General features: G+C 48.0%; 2 protein-coding genes across 2 annotated transcripts; both read left to right on the top strand.

The window, feature by feature from the left end:
- The first annotated feature begins 3,026 nt into the window (after positions 1–3,026).
- Positions 3,027–11,123, top strand: LOC103078457 (homeobox protein orthopedia). Its single transcript, XM_007471957.1, has 4 exons — positions 3,027–3,063; positions 4,350–4,759; positions 10,444–10,824; positions 10,956–11,123. Exons 1-4 carry the CDS (start codon positions 3,027–3,029, stop codon positions 11,121–11,123), a joined length of 996 nt encoding a protein of 331 aa, XP_007472019.1.
- A 25-nt stretch (positions 11,124–11,148) lies between these two features.
- LOC103086063 (homeobox protein orthopedia-like) lies at positions 11,149–17,636 on the top strand (the record flags this gene model as incomplete). The annotated part of the gene is made up of 2 exons (XM_007471983.1): positions 11,149–11,421; positions 17,106–17,636. Coding segments are annotated over 2 exons (804 nt in total), but the record flags the coding sequence as incomplete, so codon positions are not given.
- Between the last annotated feature and the right edge of the window lie 505 nt (positions 17,637–18,141).

Genomic DNA, 18,141 nt, shown 5'->3' with positions numbered 1-18,141 from the left:
CAGACTATTGTCATTTTCCTCGCCACGCCTGCTGGCAGCCGGCTCCTGACTCGCGGTCCAGCTCCAGCTTGCGCTCGACGCCCCCATAACACACCCGTCACCCCCTCCCAACTCTCAGATTTCCCTCTTTTTTTCCTCTTTCCTTTTCCCCTCTCCCCCCACCCCTACCCCCAGATGCTTATGCTCTGAAGTCTTGGAAGAAATGATTTAGTTTGTTTATACTGCTATAAAAATCAAGACCAATAGAAAAGTCATAAAATGAAGCGAGCTATCAATCACGCCGCAACATTGTTATTCAGCGGTTACTAACAGAGATGGATAATCCTTTGATTTCGTCCCATTGTTATTACTCTGATGTCTTCACATTAACTATTACACATTTATTTATCGACTTGAAAGATGCAACGAAACAGAATATACGAGCGTGTGCGTGTGGGAGAATGCTGCACGGTCCACGGCTGTTCTGGGGGCGGCTGTGGGCTGAGGACACGAGCGCTTGTGTGCACACACGCGTAGGCCCCGCACCCGTCTCCTTCTCTCTCCAGGTGGCGGCCTCTCCTCTCTCCCTCCAGACAGGGTGCCGAGCCAAGGCTGTGCTGCCTTCCGCGGACCTGCCGGTTTGAAGGATTAGGGTGTTGCCGCCAGGCCTCCAGTCTCTAACTCTGACACTTCTCCCCACCTCTGCCCCTGCGTTCTGGTCTTAGATACCCCCAAGCCCCACCCCGGTGGGCACAAACCCCCTTCGAGTCCCCGGGAACTTGCAGCCAGGTGCGCGTTCTGGAACCACGTCCAGGGAGCACGCCGCCCCGCCCAGGGCCGCTATCCTGCCTCGTGCAGCGCTCACCGCGAGCCGTAGCTTCTAGATTTGGGGCTTTGTTTGGGGAAAGGAAAGCTTTTATTGGAGGGACTCTATCTGCTTTAGGTCTAGGTATTCTCCTCCCAAGCAAAGCCTTTCTCGCTAGGACACTAGGAGCTTGCCGAGCACCCTCAAGGCTCCCAAACTAGCCGCCGCCGCCGCTCGGACTCCGCCGAACCGCAGCCCCCGTCCCACTTAGACCGCTTTTGCAGCAGCTTCGGCGGCCGCTGAAGCTCGGCCAAGCGCGCAGATTCGGCGGAAGCGGTCTCCGCTTCTCGGAAGGAACCGCTGTGGCTGAATCCCGACACTCACACGTGTGTGTGGATGTGCGCGCGCGCGCGCACGTGTGTGTGTGCATGGGAGGAGGGGAGTGGGCTGCAGGAGAGAAGAGGAAGGGAAACTGCCCCAGAGTTCGGCTTGCCGCCTCCTTTGTCTCCTTGCTCGGTCCCTGTCACATACACATAGCTAAGGACACACACACACACACACACACACACACACACACACACACTTCCTCTCGCATCTGCTCTCAGGCAGCATTTCCAATGTTTTGTGTAAGTCAATTGGACGGCGAACAAAAAAAGCCATTTGTTCGGTATTATTTAAAACAGACTTCATAGGGCCACCCTTTTGTGGAAGCTTTATTTGCACTAAATGACTAATCTTAATTGCATCACTCTCGAATTAAAAATCAATGTTAATCAAGTTGAGAGTAGTAAACATCAGTTTTCATTGTGCCTGGGAAGAGGGCATTCTTCTTGTGTTGCAAATAAAAATACAAGTCAAATAACTTTAAAAGGGCATTATGTTCTGCTACAAATACAATTGAAACAGATTGTTTAGGAGCAGATCAGAAATGGTACAGAATTTTGCACTTAATTTCCTCAGTTATCATTTACAATAAGAACCTCCGGTCTTGACAGCCAAGTCTAAACAGTAGTAAATTAGTACAAATTTATACTGATTTTACTCTAATAATCGTAATAAAAGCTTATAGATTTGGCACTAATTACATAAATGCCTAATGATCTTGAAAATTACTCTGGTTAGAAATATATTACTAATCTTAACTTTGTTGTTGGCTGGCTCTGAAAAATCAGAACATTAGAAATGGTTCGCTTCACTTGTGCAAAGCACTTTAAATTGTTCAAGTAGTTTAACATATTCGAGAGGAAAATAAAGAGCATTTAACTTTATTTACAGCCTAAGTGGAGTTGGGAGCCGAGCTGAACTCAGAAACTTTGACCAAAGGAGCGGGCTGTGGGCCAGGATGCAAGCGTGGGCCAGGCGCAGCAGCAGAAGCCGGGCTCGAAACGTGCAAAGTGCAAGAATCGGCACCGCGCATGGGTCCTTGAAGCAGACGTCGGGGCCTGGCAGCGCCGGGGCAGTCGACTGCTGTTTTGCTCTCTAGGCCCTGCCGCGGGGCTGGGACTCTGTAGGCCCGGGGTCCCAGCCAGGGCGTCTGGACCCTAGGCGCAGGCCTGCTGGGCGGCAGCGAAGTCTAGGCGCGGTCTGGAGGGCGCGGCGTGCCCTTGTTGTGCTCGGGATCGGCAGGCCTGCGCCAGCGGCAGGCCAGTGTTGCCCAGCACGCTGGTGGGGGCTACTCTCGGGTCACCAGGGGGTCATGCCCTGCTCTGTCCCCTGCCCTGCCTCTTTCCCAGGAAGACCCTAGCTCAAAGAGACAGAGCTGCGCCTTTGGAGCGAGCAGGGCGGAACAAGGAGAAGGAAAGGTGTGCCTGAAGGAAATCCCTGGGAAGAACTATCGGAGGTCGGGCCGAGAAGCCCAGGGCGAGGGCAAGGCGGCCGCCGCTGCTTTAGCAGCTGCTCGGGGCTGGAGCCGCCGGGGCTGCCGCTGCCGCCGCCTCCTCGGGCGGGCGCGGGCGGGCGGGCGGAGTGGGGGACTCTCCGGGCGCTGACATTTGCAGGCTGCCCTCCTGATTGGTCCCCTCGCCGAGCTGCTCACGGGTTCATTCAACTGTTAAGCACCTCCCCGTCTCTCTAAAGGACATTATAATGCAAGAAGCCCCCTTTTTAACCACAAACCGAATTTTCTTTCATTTAGGTGATCTATATATATCTATATCGTATAGCTTATAGCTTATATCTATTTTAAATAACTTAAAACCGCTAAAATTTGGGGGGAACAGCTTTCACCCTGGAGCGGTGCGCGATGCTGTCTCACGCCGACCTCCTGGACGCCAGGCTAGGTGAGTGCGCGTCTCTCGCCCAGGCAGCCAGGAGAAGCCCCGGCAGGAAATTGTCAATTTGTTCCTTATTTTACCTTAATGTGCCCTAAATGGACTAATTTCTTTAAAAGTAATTGTGCTGCATTAAAGTTTAATTTGATTTAACATCGTCTTCTTAAAAAATCTATGGAATATGTAGATCCAGAGGAGTTGGGAAATGTTGTTACTTTTTGTTTTTTCTTATTTTCTCTCTTTCCCCCTCCCCCTTATTATTTTTTTTAAGGGAACGACCTACCCCGTGATAATTTGTTTGGAAGCATTTTTCTTTCTCTCTTTTCACCTCCTATTTGCGTTAATTTGAGATTTCTTTCTTCTCTTTTTCCCTCTCTTCCTCTCTCCCCACTACCTCTTTCTCTCTTCCTCGTCTGAGTATGGTTGAATTTGTAAAAATCGGTCTTGAAGGAGAAGCCGCTACAGTAGAAGCGGATTTGCTAAGTGTGCTCATTGAGAAAGGAGAAAAGCCAGATTCATCCTCACGGGCATCCGGCCTGCAAAGGGACTCGTCATTGCCAGTGGCCGAGAGGAATGCTCCTTTTATTTCTCCGGAAGGAAAAGTTGAATTCTCTAAAGCTTGATTCACTGTTATGTCTAGAGAGTTTACTTGAGTTTCCTTAACGCTGCCTGGGTTACTGGGCTCAGGGTTTCCGGTTTGGGAATCTTTGGTGATGGATGTGACTCCATTTTCCAAACACTTTCTCTGATTTGAGGGGGAGGCGGAGCTGATTTGGGTTGGTTTCGGGAGGTGGAAAGCTTGGAGACTTATTCATCTTCCGAGAAAGTGAGAGGGAATCAACTGAGGGCCAGAGGTAGAGTTCGTCAGTCTGCCTCAGCGCAGGTCGGGCAGCAACGAAGGAATCATTTAATTTTTCTTCTTTCTTTTCTTTTTTCCCTCCTGGTCGAAGGATATGCTCTCGGTTTGCTGGGGCACAAGGGGTGCGGTTCATGAAAGGGACTCCGAGGCATGTTTCATTGCCGGGACTGGGAGTGTTTCATTGTGGGAGAGAAGAAAGCATGTGCTGTTTACTACGGGACCCCGCGGTGGAGAGAGGGGAAAGGGCCGGGAGACGGTATTACAGCCTGGCTGTCCAAATCCTGGGGAACCCAGCTGAGCATCCCGGGAGATTGTTCCGTAGGGCGACCGCGGGCTCAGAGGGAGCCGAGGATGGGGCCGAAAAAGGACCTCGGGGAGATCAGTCCCTCCTGGCATGGCCAGGACAGTAGTGACCACCATCCCCTTGCCTCCTCAGGTATGAAAGATGCCGCCGAGCTTCTGGGCCACCGGGAGGCGGTGAAGTGTAGGCTGGGCGTGGGGGGCTCCGACCCCGGGGGCCATCCGGGGGACCTAGCGCCCAACTCCGACCCAGTCGAGGGAGCCACTCTGCTGCCCGGGGAGGACATCACCACAGTGGGCTCTACGCCGGCCTCTCTGGCGGTGAGCTCAAAGGACCCGGACAAGCAGCCGGGGCCCCAAGGTGGCCCGAACCCCAGCCAAGCAGGTCAGCAGCAGGGCCAACAGAAGCAGAAGCGCCACCGGACGCGCTTCACCCCGGCGCAGCTCAACGAGTTGGAGAGGAGCTTCGCCAAGACTCACTACCCCGACATCTTCATGCGCGAGGAGCTGGCGCTCCGTATCGGGCTGACGGAGTCCCGAGTGCAGGTACGCTGGGCTTGGGCGCCAGGGCAGAAGACAAGGAGGGGGCGGGTGGACTTGAAGGAAAGCAGGGTCTTTCCTTCCCTTGCAGGGATCCCGGGCTGCGCTTCCTCTACCTACGCTTTCCTGGGTCAAGTTAGCTCCTCTGCCCGCACACTGGCCCCATCGATGGACAGACAGTGCCCCCATCTCCTGCCAGTATAGCCACATCCCCGCAGAAACTCCTCAAAAGCGAAGCCGGCGTCGTTCAATTGCTAGGTCCTTTCCTTCCTCCTGAGAAGGGAACCTTCGGGTCTCCCATCTTCTGTGTCTCCCAGGCGGCTAAGTCCAGCACGCGATTACACTCCAGCTCTCGTAACTGACAAGCATTTCATTATCCCCTAATGAGTTTGTGTTAAGAGTCTGGATAAATGGGAGAATGCAACAATTATACAGAAAACATGAAAAGGGAGAAAACAAGGAGAAATGGGCACATTTCATAAAAGATCTACACCTGGGTTTTACGGTGTAGCTTTATTCTCCTGCTTATCACACTCCTGCCGCTCTCAGGCAAAACATCCCTAGCTTTGATGTTTACAAAGACTTTGAACTTGGCGGCCTACCAATGCGCTGGGAGAGGCTGGAGCGATCCCCCACAGACTATGAGTCCTGGTTTTCCCTAAGGTAACTTGGGGAGTGGGAAGGAAAGAGGGCTTTCTTGTAAGATCTCCGATTTGAAGAAATGATATTTGGGGCAGGAAAGATTGACCGGCAGTAGACAAAATCATTACTGACCCCTTGTTCTCATCCAACCCTGATCCAAGTTGTAAATTACATGTGACTTATAAAACCACACCTGTAAGTTTTTTGAAAATCGGGGAATAAAAGTATAAGTCCAATGCATTTCGGAGTTTTTCTGCTTTTTAGAAGAATGAAAACATTATGTCAAATATTTTATGGACAGGTGCTGGAGGTGAAAGTCCAAGGCGCGCGCTTAGTCTTGAGCTATCCAGCGTTCTGAAACCTTCCTTTCCTGTCTTGGACGTGGTATTTTCTGTTCCTTACCCTGGGTGTTGATCTCAGCTCTAGCTGCTTTTACAAATTTTAACTATCTTTGCTTTACAAATTTTAAACATCGAAGTTTAAAGATCTCAGTTACTTTACATTTGATCTAAGAAGAGACAAGAGTGTCCTTAATCACGGTGTTGAGTTTTTCTGTCTCCATTCTGCATTTTAAAGATAGTCTAACCTGGAAAAATAGCACAGGCTTCTGTTTTAAACAGTCAGCAAAAAATGTCATTAGGAACTTAAAGTGGTCAAATTAATATAGTAATATTCAGGGTATAATATAGATTAACATTTTTACTCAGTGTAAGTCTGGGTGGTTTCCTTAGTGAACTCTGGAAGCCCTGAATCATGGGCCATTGAAATTAAGCATCAAAGGCATGTTAATTGCATTGTGCAGAAATATATTACTACTGCTCTTAATTTTTTTTTTTTACCTCACACCTCTTTTAAATCTTTTGAAATTGAGTTCAAATCTTAACAGAAATATACAATTTCAATATTTCCATTACCGTTCATAATAGTACTGGCTTGTTAAAATCCTGTCGGTTCAAAACTCATAAATTTTTTGTCACTCAAGAGAAGTGCTATATAATAATTTTTATTTTAAAGACTAAAATGCTGTTGCTTAACCTAGGCTTACTAGTAATTAGTTTAAATTAAAATAGAACTTAGAACCACAAATAAAATATAATTGGACAACTGACTTTATGAAAAAAGAAAATGAGGTCTATTAAACTTTATTAGGTCTTCCAAAGGTTAATGGCAGTGATTCTTTTAATATAAAAAGTTGTAAATGAAATAAAACCCAAACTATGTAATAGAAACAGTTATTTTCAAGAAGTACACAGAAGAATAATCAAGAAGAATAGAGACAAAGTACTTTAATTGTTCCAACATAATGTTCAACCAAAGATAATAGCTTGATGCTGCTGATAGGAACAATTTAATAGAATGGCAATTTCAATATTTTTAAAAATAATGTTCCATAGTTTAAAAAGTAATCAGATCAACATAACCTTCTTAATTAACATTTCAAAATGATTAACATTATGTAATGTAATGCAAAAATAATTTATGTAAAATGTATTTACTTCGCAATTCATTGTATCGTTGCTCCTTGACCAATTTCAAATTAAATAGTAATTGGCTTATGTTCTTATATGATGAGTACTTCGTAGTTTTCTTTATAGTTAACAGATTGCCACACATTCTTTTCAGTACATGGGGCCACTGCACTGATTAAAAATGATGTAAACATTTAATTTATTGCAATTGTATGTTTTTAAAGATACTTTTTGATTCTAGACTAAATGATCTAAAATACTTATTTTTATCTATATCTGGCATATATCATACTTTTAAGTATTTATTAAAGCACCTCTACTCACACGGAGGCCAATTCCATGTCTGATATCGCTCCTCTTTTCTGGCTAGTATAACAAAACCATTCCTTTTATAGCATGCCATTATTAGAAACCAATTTCAGAATTATTTATAACCTGGAATGGCTTATTAAGCAGCAATGCGAGAATCATGCAAATTACGCGATCAAATGCAATATAATAAGCATAATCATTAGTCTCTAGCACGGATTAATTAACTTTCAATATTTTATTTACATAAAAACCAAATCAGTGAAATAACTTCTGCACAGCCAGGCTTGCCTTTCAATATTTTATACGAACAAAAATAATGTGCTGTAATTCCATTGACCGTGTCCCCCAGAATGGCCCTGTCACCTGCCACATCTTAATAGGGGGACAAGCCAAGAGTATTTTCTAGTTTTCTAATGGAATGAGAAATTGCATTTTCTTCCTCTCCCAGCACTATTAAAGTGTAATGAATTCGGCCCAGAGTTCACGGCTGGCTGATCGAAATGAACCTGAGATCTAGGCTTTAATACAGCTCCCCAGATTTCCTCCCAAATCTTCACATTAATCATTTGCTGGATTCCAATGAGATCTTCATAAAACATTTGCTTCGAGGGGGAAAAAAGTAATATTCTCTCTTTCTCCCTCTCTTTCTCGATTTCTGAGCCATTTATAGGTGGGGAATTAAACGGGCTATATATTTTAAAATACATTTACAGTATGTCTATATTACTGTAACAGCAGATATCATGAAAGTGGATTTTTAAATTCCAACCTCCATTAGATTCTCACTGTTGTATTAAGCATTTTCTGAGAAGAGCTGCATTTCAAACTGAGTACAAAGTTGGCCATGGCTGCGGTTAATATATTTCCTGGAGTTGTCATCTCTGCATTCTCAAAATCTCCCTTAGGTTTTACCTGCATTTTAATCTGTCATGCTCTAGTTTTCAAGTGGAAACATTCACATTTTTAAAACATATGCATCATAGCTTGGAACGGAGGTGCTCAGACCCCATGCAGATTTTTTTCTCAACCCCAGTAAGCCATGAAACATAAAAAATTTTGTAGCCATTATTTGACTACTAACCCTCAAACATAATTGAGCACGATTTTTCGATTATTTCTATAATATTTAGTTCTTCAACAGCTGTTCTTTTCCGCTTGGGCCTGAGATTCAGAAACCTTTCTGGCAGGCGTGCTTTTTACTGAGATTCTTCGGGGCAATTTCTCCCCCCTTTCTTCTGCATTTTTCCCCAGTCCCCTACCCCGTGCCAGCCCCAAACATTCAAACATTTCGGGATTCACTGACATTAGCAGGGGGCTAGGAACCGGTATTCATAGATATCTTTCAAAATGTATCTGGGTGCGGAGTGTGAGGTGTGGGGACCATCTGGACACAGACACCGTCCCTTGTCTAGGGCTCCATCCGGTCCAGCCTTGGATGGGTAATGCAAAGCGACCTCTGGGAGCAGGTCTCCTCGCTATGCTTTCCTGGGCTCCTGCGGGCTGCTCTCCGCAGAAGGCCGCTAACAGCTCAATCCGCGGCCTGCCGCATTGATCCCAGCCTCCACCTAGGGTTCTGCTGCCTCATTAATCCGCCGCGCCACCAGCTCAAGGGGCTTTAGCAGGGAAAGAACCCAACATCTTTACCCAATCTGGACACTGGAGTAGGCGGAATCATGGGAAGTGGGGTAGAAACCAGAGAAAGATAAGGTGGTGGGCGACGGGGTAGAAAGGCCAGGGCCAGCCCAAAAGCGGGAGAGGATTCTAGATTGCAATGCTGTTCACATTGGTACATAGAGAGTGCACGGGTGTGAACAAACCATTGTGCATAGCCGGTTTACCGGGAAAGGCGGTCAGTTACTCATACTTATGATGCTTTAGTTTGCAGAATAAACACTGAATAGCTTGGATTAACGCATTACCTTTTGGCCATGAATATGGTGGTCAAATTGCGTTGGCCAAATTATGAGAAAATTCAATCAGTACCTGAGCTGTGTCCCACATCATTTATATTTATGCATAGTAAGCCTCCAACTGACTAATGTTAAACTGTGAGCCTGCCAAGTGGGCATGCTGGCATTTTTTTTAAAATAAAAAGATCAAATTTAAATATGGGGCAAGGGGATGTTATCTTGGTCAGGCAGTTTACTTGATATATTTCAGGAAGAACCCTTCCTTCCCCTGTGGTGGTGAATTTGACTTTCATAGACAAATTTGTCTGGTAAGGTCTGAACTTCCAGGGTCACTGTTAAGAAAGAACTAATAGGCTCACTTTGGAGTATATTTTATAAAACACATCTCCTTTAAAAAGACATCTGGGTTTGTTTAAGCAAAATTAAATTTGATTCATACCTATTGTGAGCTTTACACTTGACTTCTTTTAGTTTGTAGTGGTCAGAAAATTTGCTTTTAGTTTATAGATGAAAGGGGGGGGTGGGGCTGAGGGAATTGGAGGCCTTGTTATTTGGGATCCTCAATAAGTTCCTGAAAATAATAGATTTGAAGGCCCTGAGGCTTAGGGCTCCGGCAGCAGGTTCCAGCACACTTGCACAGCCCAGATAAAGGTACCCTTAGAGGGGCTTGAGAACGAGGCACGGACTTGTGGCAGCAGTACCAGTCGTTACGAATCAGAAGTCACGGTGGCGACCCAAACAACACTGTAACTCAGTGGCGCTCGCTTTCCCACACGGATCACTATATTAACCTCTCTGCTCTGTCATCCATGGCGTTAGGGGTTCTCCTTTGTCTTTCGATTTTGGAACTGGCTATGTCATCCACGGCCCTTCATCAATTTCCAAAGTTACAGCGTTTCAGAAAATTCTATACCCCATCATTGTTATAAGGCACGCTCTTAAGCCACATGGGTACGCAAGTTTATCTTCATTTGTACACCTGTGGGTCCAGCCTTGACACATGCCTGCCTGCAGACCTGTGCATCTAAGCAGCGAACAGAAGGTGCCAGCGTGCAGGGGCGTGGTGAAATACTGCGCATGGTGTATGTTTGCACCGTGTGTAAGCGCTCCGGGGCACGATCACTCAGGACCCCGGGAGTTGGCGCCCGGTGGATGCAAGGGGCGCAGGTTGATTCCAGCTGGTGGAAAACCAGGGTCACCGGCTGGGTGCGGGGGGCGTGCCGGGCCGATGGCACTTGTTCGGCCTGGAGCTGAGTGGGTGGACCTGACGCGGGTTTCTAGGGCTCAAGCCCCCTCCCCTCCTGGCCCACCCACCGGCTAACAGCGTCCTGTGTGTCTCCCGCCCTGCCCGCTCCAGGTCTGGTTCCAGAACCGGCGCGCTAAGTGGAAGAAGCGCAAGAAGACCACCAACGTGTTCCGTGCGCCGGGGACGCTGCTGCCCACGCCAGGCCTGCCTCAGTTTCCGTCGGCCGCCGCCGCCGCCGCCGCCGCCATGGGCGACAGCCTGTGCTCTTTCCATGCCAACGACACCCGCTGGGCGGCAGCCGCCATGCCGGGAGTGTCGCAGCTGCCGCTACCGCCGGCGCTGGGCAGGCAGCAAGCCATGGCACAGTCGCTGTCCCAGTGCAGCTTGGCGGCCGGGCCGCCGCCCAACTCCATGGGCCTGTCCAACAGCTTGGCGGGCTCCAACGGCGCGGGGCTGCAGTCGCACCTCTACCAGCCTGCCTTTCCCGGCATGGTGCCCGCCTCCCTCCCCGGCCCCAGCAACGTCTCCGCAGCTTGGCGGCCGGGCCGCCGCCCAACTCCATGGGCCTGTCCAACAGCTTGGCGGGCTCCAACGGCGCGGGGCTGCAGTCGCCCCTCTACCAGCCTGCCTTTCCCGGCATGGTGCCCGCCTCCCTCCCCGGCCCCAGCAACGTCTCCGGCTCGCCCCAGCTCTGCAGCTCCCCGGACAGCAGCGACGTGTGGCGGGGCACGAGCATCGCCTCCCTCCGCCGCAAGGCGCTAGAGCACACAGTCTCCATGAGCTTCACTTAATGCAGCCGCGCCCGGCCCGCTCCGCCCCCGGCACCGCCCCCAGGTCCGCCCCGAGGCCCTAGCGGCTCTGGCGGTGAGCTCAAAGGACCCGGACAAGCAGCCGGGGCCCCAAGGTGGCCCGAACCCCAGCCAAGCAGGTCAGCAGCAGGGCCAACAGAAGCAGAAGCGCCACCGGACGCGCTTCACCCCGGCGCAGCTCAACGAGTTGGAGAGGAGCTTCGCCAAGACTCACTACCCCGACATCTTCATGCGCGAGGAGCTGGCGCTCCGTATCGGGCTGACGGAGTCCCGAGTGCAGGTACGCTGGGCTTGGGCGCCAGGGCAGAAGACAAGGAGGGGGCGGGTGGACTTGAAGGAAAGCAGGGTCTTTCCTTCCCTTGCAGGGATCCCGGGCTGCGCTTCCTCTACCTACGCTTTCCTGGGTCAAGTTAGCTCCTCTGCCCGCACACTGGCCCCATCGATGGACAGACAGTGCCCCCATCTCCTGCCAGTATAGCCACATCCCCGCAGAAACTCCTCAAAAGCGAAGCCGGCGTCGTTCAATTGCTAGGTCCTTTCCTTCCTCCTGAGAAGGGAACCTTCGGGTCTCCCATCTTCTGTGTCTCCCAGGCGGCTAAGTCCAGCACGCGATTACACTCCAGCTCTCGTAACTGACAAGCATTTCATTATCCCCTAATGAGTTTGTGTTAAGAGTCTGGATAAATGGGAGAATGCAACAATTATACAGAAAACATGAAAAGGGAGAAAACAAGGAGAAATGGGCACATTTCATAAAAGATCTACACCTGGGTTTTACGGTGTAGCTTTATTCTCCTGCTTATCACACTCCTGCCGCTCTCAGGCAAAACATCCCTAGCTTTGATGTTTACAAAGACTTTGAACTTGGCGGCCTACCAATGCGCTGGGAGAGGCTGGAGCGATCCCCCACAGACTATGAGTCCTGGTTTTCCCTAAGGTAACTTGGGGAGTGGGAAGGAAAGAGGGCTTTCTTGTAAGATCTCCGATTTGAAGAAATGATATTTGGGGCAGGAAAGATTGACCGGCAGTAGACAAAATCATTACTGACCCCTTGTTCTCATCCAACCCTGATCCAAGTTGTAAATTACATGTGACTTATAAAACCACACCTGTAAGTTTTTTGAAAATCGGGGAATAAAAGTATAAGTCCAATGCATTTCGGAGTTTTTCTGCTTTTTAGAAGAATGAAAACATTATGTCAAATATTTTATGGACAGGTGCTGGAGGTGAAAGTCCAAGGCGCGCGCTTAGTCTTGAGCTATCCAGCGTTCTGAAACCTTCCTTTCCTGTCTTGGACGTGGTATTTTCTGTTCCTTACCCTGGGTGTTGATCTCAGCTCTAGCTGCTTTTACAAATTTTAACTATCTTTGCTTTACAAATTTTAAACATCGAAGTTTAAAGATCTCAGTTACTTTACATTTGATCTAAGAAGAGACAAGAGTGTCCTTAATCACGGTGTTGAGTTTTTCTGTCTCCATTCTGCATTTTAAAGATAGTCTAACCTGGAAAAATAGCACAGGCTTCTGTTTTAAACAGTCAGCAAAAAATGTCATTAGGAACTTAAAGTGGTCAAATTAATATAGTAATATTCAGGGTATAATATAGATTAACATTTTTACTCAGTGTAAGTCTGGGTGGTTTCCTTAGTGAACTCTGGAAGCCCTGAATCATGGGCCATTGAAATTAAGCATCAAAGGCATGTTAATTGCATTGTGCAGAAATATATTACTACTGCTCTTAATTTTTTTTTTTTACCTCACACCTCTTTTAAATCTTTTGAAATTGAGTTCAAATCTTAACAGAAATATACAATTTCAATATTTCCATTACCGTTCATAATAGTACTGGCTTGTTAAAATCCTGTCGGTTCAAAACTCATAAATTTTTTGTCACTCAAGAGAAGTGCTATATAATAATTTTTATTTTAAAGACTAAAATGCTGTTGCTTAACCTAGGCTTACTAGTAATTAGTTTAAATTAAAATAGAACTTAGAACCACAAATAAAATATAATTGGACAACTGACTTTATGAAAAAAGAAAATGAGGTCTATTAAACTTTATTAGGTCTTCCAAAGGTTAATGGCAGTGATTCTTTTAATATAAAAAGTTGTAAATGAAATAAAACCCAAACTATGTAATAGAAACAGTTATTTTCAAGAAGTACACAGAAGAATAATCAAGAAGAATAGAGACAAAGTACTTTAATTGTTCCAACATAATGTTCAACCAAAGATAATAGCTTGATGCTGCTGATAGGAACAATTTAATAGAATGGCAATTTCAATATTTTTAAAAATAATGTTCCATAGTTTAAAAAGTAATCAGATCAACATAACCTTCTTAATTAACATTTCAAAATGATTAACATTATGTAATGTAATGCAAAAATAATTTATGTAAAATGTATTTACTTCGCAATTCATTGTATCGTTGCTCCTTGACCAATTTCAAATTAAATAGTAATTGGCTTATGTTCTTATATGATGAGTACTTCGTAGTTTTCTTTATAGTTAACAGATTGCCACACATTCTTTTCAGTACATGGGGCCACTGCACTGATTAAAAATGATGTAAACATTTAATTTATTGCAATTGTATGTTTTTAAAGATACTTTTTGATTCTAGACTAAATGATCTAAAATACTTATTTTTATCTATATCTGGCATATATCATACTTTTAAGTATTTATTAAAGCACCTCTACTCACACGGAGGCCAATTCCATGTCTGATATCGCTCCTCTTTTCTGGCTAGTATAACAAAACCATTCCTTTTATAGCATGCCATTATTAGAAACCAATTTCAGAATTATTTATAACCTGGAATGGCTTATTAAGCAGCAATGCGAGAATCATGCAAATTACGCGATCAAATGCAATATAATAAGCATAATCATTAGTCTCTAGCACGGATTAATTAACTTTCAATATTTTATTTACATAAAAACCAAATCAGTGAAATAACTTCTGCACAGCCAGGCTTGCCTTTCAATATTTTATACGAACAAAAATAATGTGCTGTAATTCCATTGACCGTGTCCCCCAGAATGGCCCTGTCACCTGCCACATCTTAATAGGGGGACAAGCCAAGAGTATTTTCTAGTTTTCTAATGGAATGAGAAATTGCATTTTCTTCCTCTCCCAGCACTATTAAAGTGTAATGAATTCGGCCCAGAGTTCACGGCTGGCTGATCGAAATGAACCTGAGATCTAGGCTTTAATACAGCTCCCCAGATTTCCTCCCAAATCTTCACATTAATCATTTGCTGGATTCCAATGAGATCTTCATAAAACATTTGCTTCGAGGGGGAAAAAAGTAATATTCTCTCTTTCTCCCTCTCTTTCTCGATTTCTGAGCCATTTATAGGTGGGGAATTAAACGGGCTATATATTTTAAAATACATTTACAGTATGTCTATATTACTGTAACAGCAGATATCATGAAAGTGGATTTTTAAATTCCAACCTCCATTAGATTCTCACTGTTGTATTAAGCATTTTCTGAGAAGAGCTGCATTTCAAACTGAGTACAAAGTTGGCCATGGCTGCGGTTAATATATTTCCTGGAGTTGTCATCTCTGCATTCTCAAAATCTCCCTTAGGTTTTACCTGCATTTTAATCTGTCATGCTCTAGTTTTCAAGTGGAAACATTCACATTTTTAAAACATATGCATCATAGCTTGGAACGGAGGTGCTCAGACCCCATGCAGATTTTTTTCTCAACCCCAGTAAGCCATGAAACATAAAAAATTTTGTAGCCATTATTTGACTACTAACCCTCAAACATAATTGAGCACGATTTTTCGATTATTTCTATAATATTTAGTTCTTCAACAGCTGTTCTTTTCCGCTTGGGCCTGAGATTCAGAAACCTTTCTGGCAGGCGTGCTTTTTACTGAGATTCTTCGGGGCAATTTCTCCCCCCTTTCTTCTGCATTTTTCCCCAGTCCCCTACCCCGTGCCAGCCCCAAACATTCAAACATTTCGGGATTCACTGACATTAGCAGGGGGCTAGGAACCGGTATTCATAGATATCTTTCAAAATGTATCTGGGTGCGGAGTGTGAGGTGTGGGGACCATCTGGACACAGACACCGTCCCTTGTCTAGGGCTCCATCCGGTCCAGCCTTGGATGGGTAATGCAAAGCGACCTCTGGGAGCAGGTCTCCTCGCTATGCTTTCCTGGGCTCCTGCGGGCTGCTCTCCGCAGAAGGCCGCTAACAGCTCAATCCGCGGCCTGCCGCATTGATCCCAGCCTCCACCTAGGGTTCTGCTGCCTCATTAATCCGCCGCGCCACCAGCTCAAGGGGCTTTAGCAGGGAAAGAACCCAACATCTTTACCCAATCTGGACACTGGAGTAGGCGGAATCATGGGAAGTGGGGTAGAAACCAGAGAAAGATAAGGTGGTGGGCGACGGGGTAGAAAGGCCAGGGCCAGCCCAAAAGCGGGAGAGGATTCTAGATTGCAATGCTGTTCACATTGGTACATAGAGAGTGCACGGGTGTGAACAAACCATTGTGCATAGCCGGTTTACCGGGAAAGGCGGTCAGTTACTCATACTTATGATGCTTTAGTTTGCAGAATAAACACTGAATAGCTTGGATTAACGCATTACCTTTTGGCCATGAATATGGTGGTCAAATTGCGTTGGCCAAATTATGAGAAAATTCAATCAGTACCTGAGCTGTGTCCCACATCATTTATATTTATGCATAGTAAGCCTCCAACTGACTAATGTTAAACTGTGAGCCTGCCAAGTGGGCATGCTGGCATTTTTTTTAAAATAAAAAGATCAAATTTAAATATGGGGCAAGGGGATGTTATCTTGGTCAGGCAGTTTACTTGATATATTTCAGGAAGAACCCTTCCTTCCCCTGTGGTGGTGAATTTGACTTTCATAGACAAATTTGTCTGGTAAGGTCTGAACTTCCAGGGTCACTGTTAAGAAAGAACTAATAGGCTCACTTTGGAGTATATTTTATAAAACACATCTCCTTTAAAAAGACATCTGGGTTTGTTTAAGCAAAATTAAATTTGATTCATACCTATTGTGAGCTTTACACTTGACTTCTTTTAGTTTGTAGTGGTCAGAAAATTTGCTTTTAGTTTATAGATGAAAGGGGGGGGTGGGGCTGAGGGAATTGGAGGCCTTGTTATTTGGGATCCTCAATAAGTTCCTGAAAATAATAGATTTGAAGGCCCTGAGGCTTAGGGCTCCGGCAGCAGGTTCCAGCACACTTGCACAGCCCAGATAAAGGTACCCTTAGAGGGGCTTGAGAACGAGGCACGGACTTGTGGCAGCAGTACCAGTCGTTACGAATCAGAAGTCACGGTGGCGACCCAAACAACACTGTAACTCAGTGGCGCTCGCTTTCCCACACGGATCACTATATTAACCTCTCTGCTCTGTCATCCATGGCGTTAGGGGTTCTCCTTTGTCTTTCGATTTTGGAACTGGCTATGTCATCCACGGCCCTTCATCAATTTCCAAAGTTACAGCGTTTCAGAAAATTCTATACCCCATCATTGTTATAAGGCACGCTCTTAAGCCACATGGGTACGCAAGTTTATCTTCATTTGTACACCTGTGGGTCCAGCCTTGACACATGCCTGCCTGCAGACCTGTGCATCTAAGCAGCGAACAGAAGGTGCCAGCGTGCAGGGGCGTGGTGAAATACTGCGCATGGTGTATGTTTGCACCGTGTGTAAGCGCTCCGGGGCACGATCACTCAGGACCCCGGGAGTTGGCGCCCGGTGGATGCAAGGGGCGCAGGTTGATTCCAGCTGGTGGAAAACCAGGGTCACCGGCTGGGTGCGGGGGGCGTGCCGGGCCGATGGCACTTGTTCGGCCTGGAGCTGAGTGGGTGGACCTGACGCGGGTTTCTAGGGCTCAAGCCCCCTCCCCTCCTGGCCCACCCACCGGCTAACAGCGTCCTGTGTGTCTCCCGCCCTGCCCGCTCCAGGTCTGGTTCCAGAACCGGCGCGCTAAGTGGAAGAAGCGCAAGAAGACCACCAACGTGTTCCGTGCGCCGGGGACGCTGCTGCCCACGCCAGGCCTGCCTCAGTTTCCGTCGGCCGCCGCCGCCGCCGCCGCCGCCATGGGCGACAGCCTGTGCTCTTTCCATGCCAACGACACCCGCTGGGCGGCAGCCGCCATGCCGGGAGTGTCGCAGCTGCCGCTACCGCCGGCGCTGGGCAGGCAGCAAGCCATGGCACAGTCGCTGTCCCAGTGCAGCTTGGCGGCCGGGCCGCCGCCCAACTCCATGGGCCTGTCCAACAGCTTGGCGGGCTCCAACGGCGCGGGGCTGCAGTCGCACCTCTACCAGCCTGCCTTTCCCGGCATGGTGCCCGCCTCCCTCCCCGGCCCCAGCAACGTCTCCGGCTCGCCCCAGCTCTGCAGCTCCCCGGACAGCAGCGACGTGTGGCGGGGCACGAGCATCGCCTCCCTCCGCCGCAAGGCGCTAGAGCACACAGTCTCCATGAGCTTCACTTAATGCAGCCGCGCCCGGCCCGCTCCGCCCCCGGCACCGCCCCCAGGTCCGCCCCGAGGCCCTAGCGGCTAGCGCCCGGGCCCCAGCTCGGGCCCTGGCCCGGGCGCCTCGCCCCCGCCCCCGGCCCCGGCCCCGGCCCCGGCCCCCTGCTCCTTCCCCCTCCAGGCCTCTGCCACGTCTCGCTTGGTCCTTTCCCTTGTCCTCCACTCTCCCGGGCTCATCCCAAGCCCCAGACCGCGAGGCCACCCCTCCGCCTGATTTCGCACCCCCCAGCCTCCCCAAAGCCCCCTCCCCGTCTCACGCAGCTCCTCCCTCCTCCCGGTCTCTAGCGCCTCACCCCATCCTTTCCCGCTACCCCCGGCCTTCCCGCTCGCACTCTTCCCGCTCGCACTCTTCTCACGGCCTTCTGACTGGCTGCATTCCCATCCACACCTGCACGACGCCTGCGGCCCCCTCGCCCACCGCCTCCCGTCCTGTCCCTTTGCCCGCACCTCACGCCCCTGCTCCC

The sequence above is a fragment of the Lipotes vexillifer genome, unplaced genomic scaffold, assembly GCF_000442215.2.
Source record: "Lipotes vexillifer unplaced genomic scaffold, Lipotes_vexillifer_v1.1 scaffold83, whole genome shotgun sequence".
Classification (NCBI taxonomy): Eukaryota; Metazoa; Chordata; class Mammalia; order Artiodactyla; family Lipotidae; genus Lipotes; species Lipotes vexillifer.
This window is presented reverse-complemented; position numbering and strand designations above follow the sequence as displayed.